Source organism: Neltuma alba, unplaced genomic scaffold (genome assembly GCF_004799145.2).
Source record: "Neltuma alba isolate B1F8T4 unplaced genomic scaffold, ASM479914v2 tig00012806_pilon, whole genome shotgun sequence".
Taxonomy (NCBI): domain Eukaryota; kingdom Viridiplantae; phylum Streptophyta; class Magnoliopsida; order Fabales; family Fabaceae; genus Neltuma; species Neltuma alba.
The window spans coordinates 19,314-38,131 of record NW_021637203.1 but is presented as its reverse complement, the minus strand read 5'-3'; the positions used below and the strand labels follow the sequence as shown (position 1 = coordinate 38,131).

At 31.9% G+C, this 18,818-nt stretch overlaps 1 protein-coding gene and 1 pseudogene across 2 annotated transcripts; both read left to right on the top strand.

Moving 5' to 3' along the window:
- The first annotated feature begins 967 nt into the window (after positions 1 to 967).
- On the top strand, positions 968 to 6,103 carry LOC114731159 (oxysterol-binding protein-related protein 4B-like; annotated as a pseudogene).
- A 2,709-nt stretch (positions 6,104 to 8,812) lies between these two features.
- On the top strand, positions 8,813 to 17,222 carry LOC114731135 (oxysterol-binding protein-related protein 4B). Of its 2 annotated transcripts, none has more exons than XM_028918256.1 (7): positions 8,813 to 8,872; positions 10,392 to 10,520; positions 11,349 to 11,594; positions 15,210 to 15,306; positions 15,610 to 15,904; positions 16,656 to 16,758; positions 16,894 to 17,222. In XM_028918256.1, the coding sequence occupies exons 1-7, from the start codon at positions 8,864 to 8,866 to the stop codon at positions 17,152 to 17,154; spliced, it is 1,140 nt and encodes a 379-aa protein (XP_028774089.1). In that variant the 5' UTR covers positions 8,813 to 8,863; the 3' UTR covers positions 17,155 to 17,222. The 2 variants fall into 2 exon arrangements, with proteins under 2 accessions (XP_028774089.1, XP_028774088.1); XM_028918255.1 differs by having other exon boundaries at positions 10,392 to 10,553.
- The last annotated feature ends 1,596 nt before the right edge of the window (positions 17,223 to 18,818 follow it).

Sequence of the window (18,818 nt, the reverse complement as noted above, 5' to 3'; positions counted from 1 at the left end):
CTTTCATGTTACTAAATTACAAAGTCAATAACATATCTTAACTATATATTTTGAAAATATTATCTCCAGCCTATTATGTACTAAAGCTTGGAGTGCATTTTTTTCCTCCTAAATTACAAAGTACATTACACGTACTAATAAAAAATCAAATTGAACACTAATTACTCCTCTAGTCCTAAATATAATTCTCATTTGATAGTGTAATTTACAAAATAAAGTAGGTCTTATATTTAGTACAGGAGAAGTATAAGATTCATGTTTTACCAACGGCATTTTATTGAACAGTATGTATATGGATAAACATTTTGGAACACCCCCTCGTTTTCCAAGTCCAGCGTTAATTGGGACACCGAGACATATCAGTCTTCGTCTTTATTTTTAAGGTACAAGCTAGGGGTGTTCAATTTGTCCCGTTTCGGTCGTTCCGTCCCGGTCCCGGTGAGTTCGGGACGGGACGGGATAGGACGGGACGGGACAAAAAAAATTTCGAGACGGGACAAAAACGGGACGGGATAGGACAATAACCAGGATGGGACGGGACACAGGACGGGGTCGTCCCGTCCCGGAATCTTTTTTTCTTTTAAAAATTATTTATTAATAATTATTATTAGATTATTCAATTTACTTATTAATAATAACTCTTATTTTTATGGTGATTTGTAGCTCTTAAGTTGTAGTATTATCTCAACAAAATCTCCTTCCTCAATAAAATAATTCATAAAGTCATTATATAGTTTTTTTTTTTTACGGTATTTTTTTTACACTATTATTTTTACACCTTTTTTATGCTACATAATTAAGCTTTCTACATAATATTTTTTCATAATATTTTTATCTTTAAAAGCCCAATAAAAAATAAGTATTATAACATAAAAAAATTCATATAAAAAATTATGGTATCTTTTTTTTTAAAAAAAAAGGGGGAAGGGGACGTCCCGGTACTGACGGGACCGGAATAGGACCGGACATGGGACAAAATCCCCGTCCCGTCCCATGAACACCCCTAGTATAAGGGATACTTTTAAAGGGTTGCAACTCTTCACTCAATTAGGACATGACGTCTCATACTCGATTACTCAATAATATTACATGCATCCTTCATTAATTTTAGACATGAGGAATCTTTGAGAAGTTTTATATTTAATATATTTTGCAAAATTTTAAAGACAATTAATATAATTTTATTTAAAATGTCCAACTGCACATACCAAAATTAAATTTGCATGTAAATATATGAGAACGAGACTTGAGTAGACTAGAACCTTGAAAAAAAAAAAAACTATATCTATCAATACCTTCCTCGTTCCCAGTATCTTCTTCAGCTGCTCATCATAACTTTCATACGGTAACATTATTCCTCTCTCTCTCTCTCTCTATCACTATGAATATTGTATTGTTGTTACCTTCATTGATATATATGCCCATATTTGAGGGTTCAAATCAATTTTGATTCTTTATTACTTATGCTCTCCATATATAATATGGCCTGGAGGCTGTCTGTTTTAATTTCCGGCCGCCTCATGCGGTGGCTTTAGTTTTAACATCAACTTATACTTCTAATGGTGCCCTCTCTCTATATCTCTCTCTCTACTGTTGTTGAGATGTTAGTGATAACATATATATAGATATATATGCTTATTGTAAGATGTTGCAGGCGGTGGAAGGGAGGAAGGTGAGGAAAGTGAGATTGACAAATTAAAGCCAATTTCATTGGAAGTTGATGAAGAAGAAGCTAATGACAGTGGAAGTTATTATTCAGCTCCCAATCTCCTGCGTCGCATTCTCTCTCTTTTCTCTCATGTCCGCCCTTGTTCTGATCTCTCTACCTTTCAGACATCTTCTCCACTTCACATCCCTCCTGAAATTTTTCTCAGTGATTATTCATTCATCACCTGTTAAAATTTTGACTCAAAAAAATTAAAAGTTTGGCATGTACGTAGTTGTTGGAAAACTTTAAACTGATTTCAATTGAATCGGTAAATGCGTGTTTGGCATGGTTTTAGGAGCAAATTACATTTTACTCAATAGCCATGTTAAAGTGGAAGCAACTTTTTTTTTAAAAAAGAGTTATAGCTTTTTCTTTTTTTTAAATTTAAAAATTTAAAAATTATTTTTTTAATATACCAACCCAGCAAATTTATATGAAATTGAATTTTTTAAAATATAAAAATCTATCACTTCATTTTCGGTTTGTAAAAGAGAGTTAGAATAAAAGTCACTTTTACAAATATCAATGAGTCCCATTGTTAAATTTTTTACATGAATGTACAATTATACCTTTAATTTATTATTCATGGGAACAAGCTATTGAAATATAGAGTGTGTGTGTATCAAATGGGGGATAAATTTAAAAAGTTATTAAATTTTAAAACAGTTTTAATGAGATTTAAGATTTTACTTGACTCCAAAAATTAAAAGTGTCATATAAATAGAAGAATCAGAAGAATAACTTGAGTTGTTATATTTCAGGTCAAAAACTATAAGAGAAAATAATCAAATTTTATGGATAAATACAGCTTCCAGCAATGTTCAACTGGCCAAAGTCATAACTTTCAGTATATGGAGAACAGATTTACTCCACAAAAGTAGACTTAATAAGTAAGTGTAATAAATTAAAGGAGAGAGCCCTTTGGAAAGGTTTATAAATGTGGTGGCTTGGACCATCTCCACCACTCATCCTGCTGTGTTGGAGCTGCCCCTTATAATCCAATTCTTGGTGAGACTCATCATGTCTCTCGCTCTTCTCTTAATGTCTTACTTGAACAGGTACCTAAACCTACCTACCTCTTCATAATTCCTGTTTCTAAATGTATTTTTTAATTTTTAAGGTATTTGTGTGTATAGATCAAGAGGTGCAATTAATACAGACAAATAGTATATATTGAGTACATGATTCAATACTTTGCCTCCTAAAATTTAATAAATATTGCTCTAAATTTTTGGTAAGGTACATTCCCTTCGGTCCTTATTATCAGCACTACCTTTTAGAAGAAATATGGTCCTTATACGTGAGTCATTTGATGGGATATTAATTATTTTTTTCAATATATCATCACCTTTATTTAAACTCATTAACTATGAAAAAATGTAATATAAATATAAATTTTTGTTCATACAGATAGGGGCAAAATTAGACATTTATTTCATTTGCAGTCAAAGTTACTCTCTCTCTCTCTAGTTCTTATTATAGGAGATATTTCAAAAGAAATTTTATTTTGGTCCTTTGTATAAAAACCTTCAATAGTTTCAATAAGTATTAAATATTTTTTATATATGCCCATACTTAATAAGAGCAGTGAGAGAATAAAAATCAATATAATGTTGAAATTTAATGGAGTTAATTAAGGCAATATTGAAAAACTTAAATTTTATGATAAATTTAATACTTTTAACTATTTTTATTGGTATTTGTTTTAGGGACGCCTTATAACTGGAGCCAGATAAATATAAGGGGCAAAAATTTTCCTCCAAAAAAGTTTTCATTTTGATTTAACATTTAGGCCTTCTTTATTATTAATTGTTTCCTTTTTATTTCGTGGATAGAATCTCTTTTTTTTTTGGGAGGAAAATGAGCACAACTCTTTGACAATTAGTTGTGTCAATAAAAACTTCATCAAAATACCTCCAAAGTCACCACCTTTAGATGGTCAAACTTGGAAGGATATTTATTTCTTTTTATCTTGTTTCAAGGAATGTAATTCTAGAGTAGTTTTTATTTCTTCATTTTTAAATTTCACTCAGGATAACTGCTGTTTTTGTGGTGTTTTTTGGTTTTGAGTCTCATTTAACTCAACTGTCCTTCTCTGCATTAAATTGTAGTACTCATGTGAGGACCACCATGTGTGCGCGCGCGTGAGGCAGCAGGTAGTTGGTTTGCTATTAATTAATGGTTCATCTCACCCCATCTCTCAAGCCTTGATTCGGATCCCTGCGGTTCTTATTTATCAGATATATATATATATATATATATATATATTTTATATTTATAATATATTTATTTTTATCCAATTGCAAACGCATAAAAATAGTCACCACAAACAAAGTATCCAAACCCTAAACATCAAACTACCCACACAGATCACACAATTCATGAGTTTGACCCCAACGTCGATCAAGACGACACGTATTATATTGTTTTTATGAGGTATATTTTAACATCTCTCTGTTTTTTCTTTTTTAATTTTAAGGTATCACATCACCCTCCAGTGTCAGCCCTCCATGCAACCGACGAGAAGGAAAACGTAGAAATTTTATGGTGCCAACGACCTCTCCCAAAGTTCCATGGCATATATATCTTCTTTCTCTTCTCAATAACATTATATATATATATATATATATATATAAACAAAACTTATAAACTAACCGTATCTGATGTCAAAATTCATAACAATCATGGTTGGGTTGATCTTTCGTGAGTCCCATATCGATAGGTTTGCCTTGAATAAGAAGCCTTATAAGGTCTTGGACTCGCTGCCCCCGCCTATACAATTAGTTTTTGGGGTGTGATTCTCCCGAGGGTAAGTGTTCTGCCGAGTGAAATACTTGTGGTCCCATTGGAATGTCACCCCCTGAATGCTAGGTAAAAGGGCGCTGAAGTTGATGAATCATGCAGAAACTTATGAGATGAATTGCCCTAATTTCATATTCAGATTTCTTCCTATTCCTGGGTTTGATTGGGTTGGCAACGTTCGTATACAATGCAAAGAGACGGGTTTAGTGGCTGCTTTATGTTTCAAAGGTCGATCTTTTCTAGGTTTTAAGGGAAGCCACAGATCTATCAAAGGAAAGATTCTTGACTCATCCTCTTCCAATGTTCTATATGATGTTGATAGTCATTGGGACAGGTAACTTTCATTTAGCCCTTTTAATAATACTACCTTCAGTTCTAAATATAAGAGCTAGTTAACTAATTTGAGTAGATTAAGAAAACAAGTTAAGTTAGTTATTTGTAATAAATATGTATTGTCTTTCTTAAAATATCCTTACTAATCAAGTTTGTTAGTTAGAACTATCATCATTAGAAGAACTATCTTTAAAAAAATAAATAAATATGAGAGACAAAATAGATTGTGATCCTATATTTAGGATCAAAATAAAAGTCAAACGAAGTCTTATTTTAAGGACCGACAATAGTACCGTGTTAATTACTTTCACGAGATTAAGAAACTTAATTAAAATTAGTTAAATCTAAAAAAATTCATAACTTTCAAAAATTACCCTTTGATTAGTATATTTGTCCATTTGGAGGAGAGAGGAGGATGAACAATCCTTGTACACGATAAGGTTGAGAAATACAGTGACAATTCTTTGAAATGAGTCACAAATACTACCTCTGGTTCTAATTATATGACCTTGTTTGTAGTTCAAGTTCTACAAACGAGGTTTTATAATTAGGATCGGAGGTAGTATTTTAATATACTATGCAAGGAATATTGTATTAAGGATAAATATGCTCTTATAAATAGGAGTATATGGAGTATATCTATATATCAATCTAACATTATAGTGACCATAAGAATTCCTTTCTATTATTGTAGAGGTGTTGCGATTAAGGATAAAACTAATGGGAGTGTTAGAGTGATATATGATGCAAAACAAGTCATTTCTGGGCTCCAAACTCCTACCATCAAGAACTTAGAGGTCATGCCATTTCTATTGTATATTTCTTTCTTCTTTGCGACGTTGTATTCTCCTATAATGTATGTGATATATATATATATATATATCAGACAGATGATTGGAATATTAATGTTAATTATTGTGAGTTTGATGAGTAAGAGGTTATTTTGTTGTGTATCAGAATGTGTGGGCAACAGAATCAGCGAGTGTACGGAGCGAGGTTAGTGAAGCCCTAATGAGAAGAGAGTGGAACAGAGCAAACGAAGCAAAGAGACGCGTTGAGAACACACAGAGAAAACTCTTTAAAGAAAGGGAATCGAATGGCCAAATTGGAAGCCCAGACACTCCACTGTTTCTAGAACTGAACAAGATGCTTGGGACTGCTTTCCTCTTTAGTTTGTATCGTCTTTGGAAGGAGTTTGACATTTTATTATGTGATTTTTATTTGGGAGTCACTATATGTGAACAACTTAAAAGTTTTTTTTTTTTCGGGGAACCTGAAAAAGAGTTTTCATTATAAAGAAAGAACCTACGGACACCAAAGTAGCAACAGGATTCAACAAAAAGGCTAAACAACAATTATGCTAGGACACACAAACAAACAAACAAACCAGAGAAAATAGGGACGCAGGAACAGAGCCTAAGACCCAACGATTGAAAAGGGCAATGGCCAATTTTTGTCAACTTTGATTGGAGAAGTGGTGATAGAGACTGGTAGTCTAAGGACTAATTTCAAAGAAGCCCACAATCTTTAGTGCCAAAACTGCAACATAGGCAGCTCTAAACACTCCTGCAGTCACAGGGGGAAAAGAAAACAAAGGAAAGTTAATAATAACTTCTGATAAAAAGCAAATCATCACAGATGTAAACCAGTCATCACTAGAGACAAAATGAATCCAAGGGACAAGAAAATTGCCGAAACGCAACAAGCTACAAAGATAAACCCTAAAACAGAGCAGGGGCAAACAAGACACTAGAAAACGCTGCCGGAGAGCCCCCAAACTCTGACACTTCCAAGTAAACGGACTCATGTTTTCGTGGGTGGCTGCAAACCAGCCAACACGATTTTTTTCCAGCAGCTTCTAGAGGACCTCCTAAGTTACGACTTGCAATGATTTGCAGTGAGGGCCCTAGCATCGTTTTCACAGTAGGTCCCTTTCCGGCCAACAAAAGCTTCAGAAGAAAGCCCCGAATCTTTGGGTCCTTCGGATGAGTAAGGAACACGCCAATCTCATCGGCATTCTTGATTCTTGTCGCTGCCATTCTCCTTATCTTCACCCGTCCCCAATCACCAAACCACTAACAACTCACACCGAGCCACATCTTAGGCGGCATTTTGCTCTTCTCCAACAGATGCAGCAGAGAAGACACCCAAGAGGAGAAAAGAAGAAAACCTAGGCCAATCCTAAGGGAAAGACGAAGACAAGCTCCGAAAGAAACCCCAGCACAGGCGGCTAGGAGAAAAAGGCAAATTGTAACGAGGGGTGATCAGAAGTTAACACCTTAAAAGTTGAATTCATGGGTTATTACCATAATCAAATTCTAAGGTCAAATATGTGGGGAGCAGTCGATAAAAGGGATTCCATTACTTCCTAAATATAGGTTGCTTTAACATATATTTTTCCAATCCTAAATATAAGACCTATTTTGTAGTGTAATTTATATTATAAAATATGTTTTATATTTAGAACGGAAGAGTAATTCATGAAATCCAAAAGAAATGGTTGAAATTGTTATTTGTGTAACATATATATACACACACAATTAAATAAATTAAAAATTGGGTTAAGATAATTTTTGTCTCCAAAGTATCAGAGAAAAAGTTGTGAGTATCCAAAAGCTTTTTTTATTCAATGTCACTCCGAAAGTATTAATAAAGAAGCAATATTTTTTAATATGTTAAAAAATTAACATTAACTAATAATATTTTTAATTAAAAAAGCAAAATTACTTTTTTTAAAAAATATTTCTAGGGTGACAGTGGGTCAAAAAAAGTTTAGATACCCATAACTCTTTTGAGAAAAACTTTTAGAACAAAAAGACCCTTAACCCTTATTTTTTAAAATTATTATTTTCAATATTAAATTGAGAGATAAAAATGCACAGATTTTTTATTCAAATTGTTTCAATTCCACAATATGAGACTATGAGAATATCAAGCACTGTTATTTAAGGTGCATCGCACACTTGGCACTTGTGCGTATCCTTATCTCTCCATACTTTTCTCGTCACAAATCAATTTCGGACCCCACCTTCTGGCTTTCATTTGAATCTCATACTGTTGGTCATATTATTGAAATTTTAATTAGTATATATGAATATTAATTATATTGGATGATCAACCCGAAACAAATAAAGGCATGGCAAGTAAAAATACCGTGCATGCATTAATTTTTTTTTACATATTATTATCAAATAATATACTCTTCCTATTCTTAATATAAGACTTATTTAACTAATTTGATTAGATTAAAAAAGTTAGATAAGTTAGTTAATTATAAGAAATATGACATGTTTTTTCTAAAATACTATAATCATTTTCCTTAATATCCTTCCTCCCTCTTCTACTTGTTTATGGTTGAGAGAATATCTATAAGGGTAATTTAGGAAAAACTGATAAATATGAGAAATATGTCTTATATTTAATTAGGACTAAAATCAACTCAATAATTATGTCCTATATACAAATAAAAGTTTTAAATAATTTTTTTATTGAATATATCAATATAGGTCTCAAATATGAATTTGGCTTTAATTATTGGAGAAAAAGCCAATGTTTGACAATAGGATAGAGATTGATGGTAATTAATGCGTGTCTTTCATGGCCGTTGGATGATGTTTAACCTTTTTTTTTTTAATTAGAAGGACAAACACTAAAAATTCAATATTTTGGGACCATGGGATATTTATTTACAATTTACGCGTGGGGCTCCGTAATTCAATAAGAACATAAAGTCCCATATTTGATTGGTCAATAATATTACATGCAACCTTCATTTATGAGGTATCTTTGAAAATTCTTATATTTTAATATGTGTGTGAGTGTTTAAATGTATCACGTATTTTTCAGAATTCTAAAGAAAATTAATATAAATTTACTTAAATATCCAATTGCATATCAAAATTTGTATATAAATATGAGAACGAGACCTCGAGTCGACTAGAACCTTACAAAAATAAAAACAAAAGAAGGCTTTCCATCAACACCTTCGTTCCCCTTCTCTTCAGCTGATCATCAACTGGCATGCATATGGTAACATTATTCCTCTCTCTCCCTCTATCACTGTCATATTCTATTGTTACTATTACTATCATTAGTGTATGCCTATATTTGGGGGTTCAATTCAGTTTTGATTCTTGACTACTTTTGCTCTCCATTTGTGAAATTGGCCTGGCTGCTGTCTGTTTTAATTTCCGGCCGCCTCATGCGGTGGCTTTAGTTGTTTCTCAGAAAGGAAGAGATTAATTATTGGTGTTCGCGGCCGCGACGCCGGCCATTATATATATAGCATGTACTATCATGACTCGCGCGTGAGTTTTGTATACATAATGTCTAACTACGTTGATTATTTTTAAATTATGTGTTCAGAGCAAAGAGGTTTTATACATTAGGAAAGCTGATATTTATCATTGAGTGTGGTTGGACTAATTTAGTACTGCCTCCAGTCCTAATTATAATACTCTTTATGTGCTTAATATAAGACCTATTTAACTAATTTGATTAAATTAAATAAGTTAGGTAAGTTAGTTAATTATAAGAAATATGACATATTTTTTCTAAAACACCATAATCATCTTTATTAATATCTTTACTCCCTCACTTACTTGATTATAGTGGAGGAAGTATCCATAGGGTTAATTTAGGAAAAATTAATAAATATGATAAATATGTCTTATATTTGGGATCAAAATTAACTTAACAATTAAATTTTATATTAAGGACCGGAGGAGTATCTTACCTGTACTCTATAAATAAGGTTTTATAATTAGGATTGGGGTAGTAATAATAAACTAACAACTCTCATCCTTAATTTGGATGGAAAAAATAGAGTTAAAAGAATATTATGAGAGAAAACTTCTTAAAATATAATTTTTTATAAAATGGTAAAAAAAAAGTAGGAAAAGAAAAAACAAGAAGAATGGTTATTAATTATATTATTATGTTGAATTGACTTATTACATCTGTACTGGGCAGGTGAGGAATTTATTATTCTCTTAGTAGGAAGAGTTGGGGAAAGAAAGAGATCAAATAATAAAATGATTATTACATCTGCACTGGGAGGGTGAGGAATTTATTATTCTCTTAGCTAGTAGGAAGAGTTGGGATAAGAAAGAGATCAAATAATAACATGACATCTTAATCATTTTTATATTTATTTATTTATTTTTCTCTTTGCTTCTCCCATCCATACAAACAGGAGTGATAATATTTTATCCCCCATTTTCTAACAGGGGTAAACCCTAAACCAACACTTACAGCAATCAATTCAACAACGCTCCTTAATTATGATACGTTAGACAATAATATCTTCTTTTTTTTCTCCGGCAGACAAGAATCAAAATACAAGTTTAATTATACATGCATCTCTTCTTTAATTTAATTTTTCCATAATTCCCTTTTGGAGGCATATTAATGCCACGAATTTTGGACGCAATAATAATACGCATGTATTAAATATTTCTTTTCATTTTTATATTATATTTATTACTATTTAAAAAATGCTTATTTCTTCTTCGTATAGCTTGTTTATTCTTTGATTTTGTGTGCGCAGGCAAAAGAAGGGAAGGAGACAAGAGTGATCCTGACGAAGCCATTATCAATAGAAGAAGAAGAAGAAGCAGAGCAAAATGATTATTCAGCTCCCAATCCTCTGCAACGCATCTTGAGCCTTTTCGCTCATGTACGCCCTGGATCTGATCTCTCTCGCTTTCAGGCATGCTAGCTACCTATCTCCCTCTTCCATTTTGCTTCATATATATGCAAGGAAAGTGATGCACACACACTTCCTCGTGTTCTTAATATAAAATTCACTTTGTACCGATAAAATATGAGTTAAGATTTACCTTATTATGTTAATATTTTAATAATATATTGATGCTCAATTTGACAGCATATATCACTCTATGGTACGTACAGGATTAAGTCCAGGCTTCGATAGAAACTCTCATGCACAATGGATCTTAGTTAAGGACCGAAAGTAGTATATATATAAATTACTCCCTCTGCTTTTTAATATAGGATTAAATTAATAGTTGAATTTGATTTTAAATATAATATTTTGATCAATCTTATTGTCTATTATATTTATCATTTTCTTACAAAACTAATTTACATAACTTATAAATTGATATATATATATAATCAAAAAAATATATTATACCATATTATTTAAAAAGATCATATGGCACTTATTATAATTAACTGATTTACTTGGTTTTCTTAATACTACCTCTAGTTCTGAATATTAGAGCCAGTAGAAAATTAAATTTTATTTTAAATATAAGACATCAATATATTTTGTCTCCCTTTATTTATCCAAACTGACCTATTGATTGCTTAATCCAAATGATTTGAGAAGATATTTTAGAAAAACTGATATATATTTTTTATAAATAACTAATTTAGTTATTTTTTTAATTTATTTAAATTAGTTAAGTAGATTTTATATTAAAGATAAAAGGTAGTATATCAGAACTAGTTAAATAATAACAATGAGGTGATGGTGCAGCTACCGGCAGCATTTAACTTGCCAAAGTCACAGCTTCAGTGCTACGGGGAATCAATTTACTGTACATCATTGAACTTACTGGGTAGTTGCAATGGTGGAGACAGCTCATTGGAAAGGTTTATAAATGTGGTGGCTTGGACTATATCTACCACCCGGCCCGCTCTGTTTGGAGTCGCCCCTTATAATCCTGTCCTTGGTGAGACCCACCATGTCTCTCGCTCCTCTCTTAATGTCTTACTTGAACAGGTACCTAAATCTGCCTCCCTTCTTATCTAATTCCTTCCTTTTCATAATATAGTAGTATGATTTTTAAGGTATCTGCAAATACAGATTAAGAGATACTATTTCTGGCTTTTAATATAAAAAAATTAGTTGACTAATTTAAGTAAATTAAAAAAACTACTCATCTGGTCCTTAATATAAGATCCATTTAACTAATTTAATTAGATTAAGAAAGTTAGGTAAGTTAGTTAATTATAAGAAAAGTGATATATTTTTCCTAAAACACTATAATAATCTTTCTTAATATCCCCTCTTCCTCTTCTACTTGATTATGGTTAAGGGAGTATTTATAGGGGTAATTTAGAAAAATTGATAAATATAAGAAATGTCTGATATTTAGGACCAAAACCAACACAAGAATTGGATCCTATATTAAGGATTGGAGGAGTAGTTAAATTAGTTATTTATAATAAATATGTGTTGTTTTTCTTAAACTGTCATTGCTAATCAAGTGTATTGGTTAGAACTACGATTATTACAATGACTATCTTAGAAATAAATAAATAAATACGAGATGCAAAGTGGATTGGAGTCTTATATTTAGAATCCAAATAAAAATCAAATAAATTCTTATATTAAGAATCGGAGGTAGTATAATTAATACACGATGAAGAAGGATATATTAACCACATCATTGAGATTGCTCTCAAATTAAAGTTTAATAAATATTGCTTTGAACTTGTTTTTTTGGGGGTAAACATAAGTATGAATATAAAGTAATATTGATAAATATTGCTTTGAATTCTAATAAGATACATAAAAATGATAAATTATTGATTTGATTTTTGATAGAAGATAACGACATCGTGATATTCATACAATTGACCCCATCTATAATTTAGTGAGTCTGACTGGATTAATTTTCACTCTTTTTTTTTTCATGCACTTATTAACTCTTTTCATTGGATGTATTTGGATAATAAATTATATTTTTATCTATTTATTATTTTAAATAAATATAACCAACTTTTTAACCTACATAATTTTTTTCTGAGCAAAACTTTAATCTACATAATTTAATTATTTGTATTTTATAGGACGAGATTAATTGCTTCTTCTTCTTTTTTTTCGCCGTCCCATTCTTTTTATTTCACTCAACTGTCCAATCCATTACTGCATGAATTAAATTGGGCTATTAATGCGAGCCAAGGTAGGACCATCAAGTTGGTTTGCGTTAGTAATGCTTCATCTGACCCCCTTGACCACCATACCTGCTACCGACTTTTATATTTGTTCCCCGTTTAGCTTAATCGCAGGCGCACACAAGTAGTATAAAAAGTACTCCTCCGGTCCTTAATATAGGACTCAATTTTTGAGTTGGTTTTGGTCATAAATATAAGACCCATTTCTCATATTTAACAATTTTCTCTAAATTACCCCTATAGATACTCCTTCAACCATAATCAAATAGAAGAGGAAGATGAGGTATTAAGAAAGATGATTATGGTGTTTTAGGAAAAATATGTCACTTTTCTTATAATTAACTAACTTACCTAACTTCCTTAATCTAATCAAATTAGTTAAATGGGTCTTATATTAAGGACCGGAGGAGTATTATTTTCTTGGAGACCAAGACCGGACATGTTGAAAATCACATTTGTCTTTATCATTAGGTTAAGTGAAAATATTTGAAAAGTGTATTGCTTATAAGAAAAAGTGATTAGAAGTCAAACAACTTCAATTTAAATAGAAACTAGATTGTAAACTTGATTTCAAGATGTGCAGAACCTAGGGTTAATTCTCCCCCAATTTACTTCAAAAGGCTTAATTAGCTCCTCTCAACTAGTTTCTTAATGTAAACAATGTGTTTGTGTAAGGTTCACAAATGTTTGACTAAGTTGTCTTAAGTCAAAATTAATTTTTTTCCTTATAAAAATGCTCAATCTCTTGAAACACTCAATGAAAAGTCATTTAAAACCCAACCTTAATTTGACAATGCTAGGTTAGTTATTATATCTCCATGTAACCAACAAGCCATCCATTCAAACCACAAATTTCAAGTATAGCACAACTTTATCCAAGTTTTTGTCAAAATAAGCTTTCTCAAGACAAATTTAGATAAAACAAACTTCCTGAATGGTGGCTAAATATTCAGAGCAAGAAGCACAAGATAAAATTAACATATATATATAACATTAATAGCTAAAAGGAAGGAAAAATCAGGTCTCAATCCATACAATAGTTTGAAATAACTGTAGAGAATAGAATTTAGCCACTCATAATCTTGAACAAAACAGAAATACAGCAATGAACTCAGTCCATATCATATTACAAGTGAAAATGAAAAGAAAAAAGAGAGAAAACCAAGTTTAGAGTCCAAAATCTCTTCAAAACATCAAACCCTAGGTTCAAAACTTCAAACTCCTGTTTTCGAAGCCTCTCATCTCTGTTCCAGCCCTTCAAGAATTAAGAATGATGGCCCCCTTCGTGTTTTTCCTTTATATCCAACTCTATTTTTGCATCAGTAATCAAAACACATAGCAACAGTTTTTACTTGTCTACTATAGCGAATGTGCGCATTCGCTATAGCGTACAACAAGGAGAATACATTCTGAAATTGCATAGCTTTGGCTATAGTAAGTGACATCTTTTGCTATAGCGAAGGATACAATAGACATCTTTCCTTCTTTGCTTCTTCAGATTCTGTTCTAGTTGCTTCCAACTTTCTTCTTTCTATTTTCTCAAAGCTGCTAACCACAACTTTGGAACTACAATCACGAGTTAAAAGTGGTGAAATTCTCAATAATTTGCTACTTTTCTCCATGCACCATTTTCTCGGCAAAGTCTACATTAGGCACAAGTTAGTCCTAAAAAAATAGGCAAATGCAATCGAAAGAATGTTGAAGTGGCATGAATTTCCGAGAGTTAACAATGGTACTTAGATATTTATTAAATTAATACATTTACTTTTATCTAAATGTACTCCATAAACAAAAGAGGCTCCACAAAGGATCCAAATCCTATGCTATTCTTTTAACAGATTTATCAACACTACCAGTCAGTTTTCAAATTTTATACACTACAAAAAGACAGCATTAATTAGTATTTTGAGAATGGAAGATTAATCATTAATTCCACAACAAGTGAGCAGCTTTTAATATTCCCTTCAACCCTATTTATAAGCTTTAAATTTGAGAAGGAGTGTGGTTCTTTTTATAAGTTTCAATTTGAGTTTGCCCTAACATTCAATGCATTATTTTTCAATTTTATTCTTAATTATCTATTCTCTCTCCTTTGCCATAATCTCTATTGTTATATTTCTCCACAAATTTTCTTTTATCATTTTTTTCATTTACTTTAAGGACATATTTAGAAATAAAGATTTATTTTTAACCCATTTATTGCTTTTGTCTAATTTTAATTAATCATTCATAATTTGTAAATTAATTATTTGAAGCTTATAATAAGGACCAGAGGAAATAATAAGTTTTGATGTAAGAAATGACAACACATCCTTATTGGGATTTTTTTGGTGATTGTATTTTTTCCTATGAGACCTTAGCATTTTCCCTATATTTAACCCCTTTCTCACTCTCTCTATTTTTTTTTCTTTCTTTTTTTTTTCCTCCAAATTTTAAGGTATCACATCACCCTCCAGTATCAGCGCTCCACGCAACTGACGAGAAGGAAAACATAAAAATTATATGGTGCAACCGACCTCTCCCAAAGTTCCATGGTATATATAATCTTCTTTCTCTTCTCAATAACCTCTTATACTAACTAACTGTATTATGGTGGGGTTTACACACACAAACAAGCCCTCAAGTTCATTCAAACTTTATGAATATAAGCAATCACATCAAAATATTTTCTTCTACGTTAAGACCAATAAACTAAGGCTTTATTCCGGCTGGAAGGAAAACGGTGAGAGAGAATAAACCGGGGGTAAAATTAAACCAGACGTAATAGCTTGAATAATGCGATTGTTGACCATATTTATATTATGATTTTTATGAATTTATGTAAACAAAAAACACAGGTACTTCAGTGGAGATTCAAGTGCTAGGTGAACGGACGTTGAAATTGATGAACCATGGAGAAACATACGAGATGAATTGCCCTAATTTGATATTCAGATTTGTTCCTATTCCTGAGGTTGATTGGGTTGGCAAAGTTCGTATAAGGTGCAAAGAGACTGGTTTGTTGGCTGATTTATGTTACAAAGGTCGATCTTTTCTAGGTTTTAAGGGAAGCCGCAGATCTATCAAAGGAAAGATTCTTGACTCATCCTCTTCTTCCAGTGTTCTATATGATGTTGATGGTCACTGGGACAGGTAACTTTCTTATAATTTTCCTCGAACAATCTATTGTTTTTGTTTAAGAACTTCTTAAAATTAATGTACGTACAATGGATCTTTTGTAAATTGATACAATCAAAATTGATGCTTGGGTTAGCTTTCAGACATTTATAAAGCTAATTAAATATCTTCTGCTAATCTTTTTTTCATAAGACCTGCATGCTAACTACTTTCATGAGAAGATTAATATAATTTAGTTAAAATTAGTTAAATGAATTTTAAAAAAAAAATTTCAAAATTACCCTTAGCTTTGATTAGTACTACCTCTGACCCTTAACATAAGAACAGTTTGATATTCAATTTGGTCTTAAATATAAGATTTTAATCCACCTTTATCTCTTATATTTATCTATTTTTTAAGATAGTTCTTGTAGTAGTTATACATGTTAAGGCAACACATATGTATTACAAATAACAAACTTAATTAATTTTTATAATTTATTCAAATTAGTCAATTAGTTTTTTTATTAAAAACCAAAGGTAGTATAATTCATTCAGAGGAGAGTGGGGGAAGAGACAAGTATTGGCATTTCTGAAATGATTCACAAATATTTCATTAAATTTTGTAAAGAATTTTGTATATATTAAGGACCATGTAATGTAAGGCCTTATAATATAAATAGGAATATAATGGAGAAGCATATCGACGATATCCAACCTTTTTTTTTGTGAACATATCTATATCTAACATTATAATGACCATGAATTCCTTAATATAATATTGTAGGTCTGTTGCAATTAAGGATAAAAACAACGGGAGTGTTAGGGTGATATATGATGCCAAACAAGTTATTTCAGGTCTCCAAACTCCTACCCTAAAGACTTTAGAGGTAATTAAAATTTATCTTATATATTTGTTTGTATTTTGCCAACTAGTATTCTCATATATATATATATATATAGACGTACATAAGCATTAATGTTCATTACGGTAAGAGGTTGTTTTGTTGTGTATCATATATCAGAATGTGTGGGCAACAGAAGCAGCGAGTGTTTGGAGTGACGTTAGTGAAGCCCTAATGAGGAAAGAGTGGGACAAAGCAAGTGAAGCAAAGAGATGCATTGAAAATGCAGAGAGAAAGCTATTGAGAGAAAGGGAATCAAGTGGCCAAATTTGGACGCCGAAACACTTCACTGTGTCGAGAACTGAACAAGGTACTTGGGACTGCCGTCCTCTTCATCAGTGGGTCCCTTCTGCCCCTATTATTGCTTCACAAGACAATTGATTCAGAATTTGGTACTACTTCCGATGTTTCATATAAGAGCTAGTGGACTGATTTGAGTAAATTAAAAACATTAGTTATTTGTAATAAATAGACATTGTCTTTCTTAAAATATCATTGCCAATCAAGTGTATTGGCTAGATCTATCATTATTACAAAGATTACTTTACAAAAAATAGATAAATATGAGAGACAAAATAGATTGTGGTCTTATATTTATAACCAAAATAAAAGTCAAATAAGCTATTATATTAAGGATCAGAGATAGTACTCCTCTGATCCTTAATACAAGACCTATTTATCTAATTTGATTAGATTAAAAAAGTTAGGTAAATTAGTTAATTATAAGAAATATGCACTACAACAAAATGTGTTATTTACCTCCCTCGTTTATGTCTGTTTTGCAAAACAGAAGAGACTTCATGTTTGTTTTAAACAAAACGGACGTGAATTCACGTCTGTTCCTTAGAAACAAACGTGAATTCACGTCTGTTTCTAAGTAAACAGACGTGAAGGGGCTTCATTTTTAAAAATAATTTGCCCGCAGCGCAGCTCGCATAAGTTATCTGCTATCAGATCTGCATGTACCGCGCGCGATCGAAGAACTCCAGCTCGCAGCTATCTCGCACCCAACTTTCATTTTCGGTCTCTCCCTCTCATTTTCCTCTTGTCCGTGAAGTAGCCGTGAGCTATTTCAACTTGTTTCAGTCTCTCCTTCTGGTTTCAGCTCTTCAAGGCCGTAGCCGGACTCCCTCCATTGCGTCGCGCATTCTGCAGTAGCGGTGTTGTACCAGCTCGCCGTTGAAGCCGTGAAGCTCACACGCACAGCAGCTCACCGTCGTCGTCCTCTCTGTAGGCCGTTGATTCGAAGGCACGCCAGAACGGTGAAGGTAAGTTCATTCAACCGTTGCATTGTGGGTTTAGTGTGTTGTACGGTGGGTTTGAGTAGCTTGAGGAGTTTTGAATTGGTTTCTGAGGTTGCTGTTTAAATTTTTACTGAAGAATTGTGTTTAGATAGTTTTAAATTTGTATATATTGATTGGGTAGAAATTTTAATGATTTCAAGCCTTGTTAATCTTGTTAGAAAAATAATGCATACAAGGTGTTTGTCAAAATGCCTAAGAGGGATTGCATTAGATAGTTTGCTATATGTGTTGAATTTAGATTAAGGATTGGGTATACATTAAATGATTAATGAAAAAATTGCATTTAGATAAGTTAAAATTTGTTTACATTGATTGGGTAATAGATTTGAAGTTTGAAATCATTTGCTTGGAATTGGCATGATTTATGTTGTAATTGGAATGAATTGGATTCAATTGATATCATTAGTTTTGAATTTGGTTAATGTTTATTGGGACTGTGCTGAATGGAATTAAATTGTTTATAATTCCTTAGGTAGTAACAGAATGGATCATAGTTGGATGAATGCTTTGAGAACAAGTGATGAATATGAGAATGGAGTAGAACGATTTATTGAATTTGCTAAACAGAATGCTTCTAACAATAACGAAATGTATTTTTGTCCCTGTGTCAAGTGTTTAAATGAGAGGCGACTAAGTGTTGATGATATTAGAGATCACCTGCTTTGTGATGGTATAAATCTTCGATATACAAGATGGATATGGCATGGTGAAGTAGGAACAAGTTCAATACTCGAAGAAGAG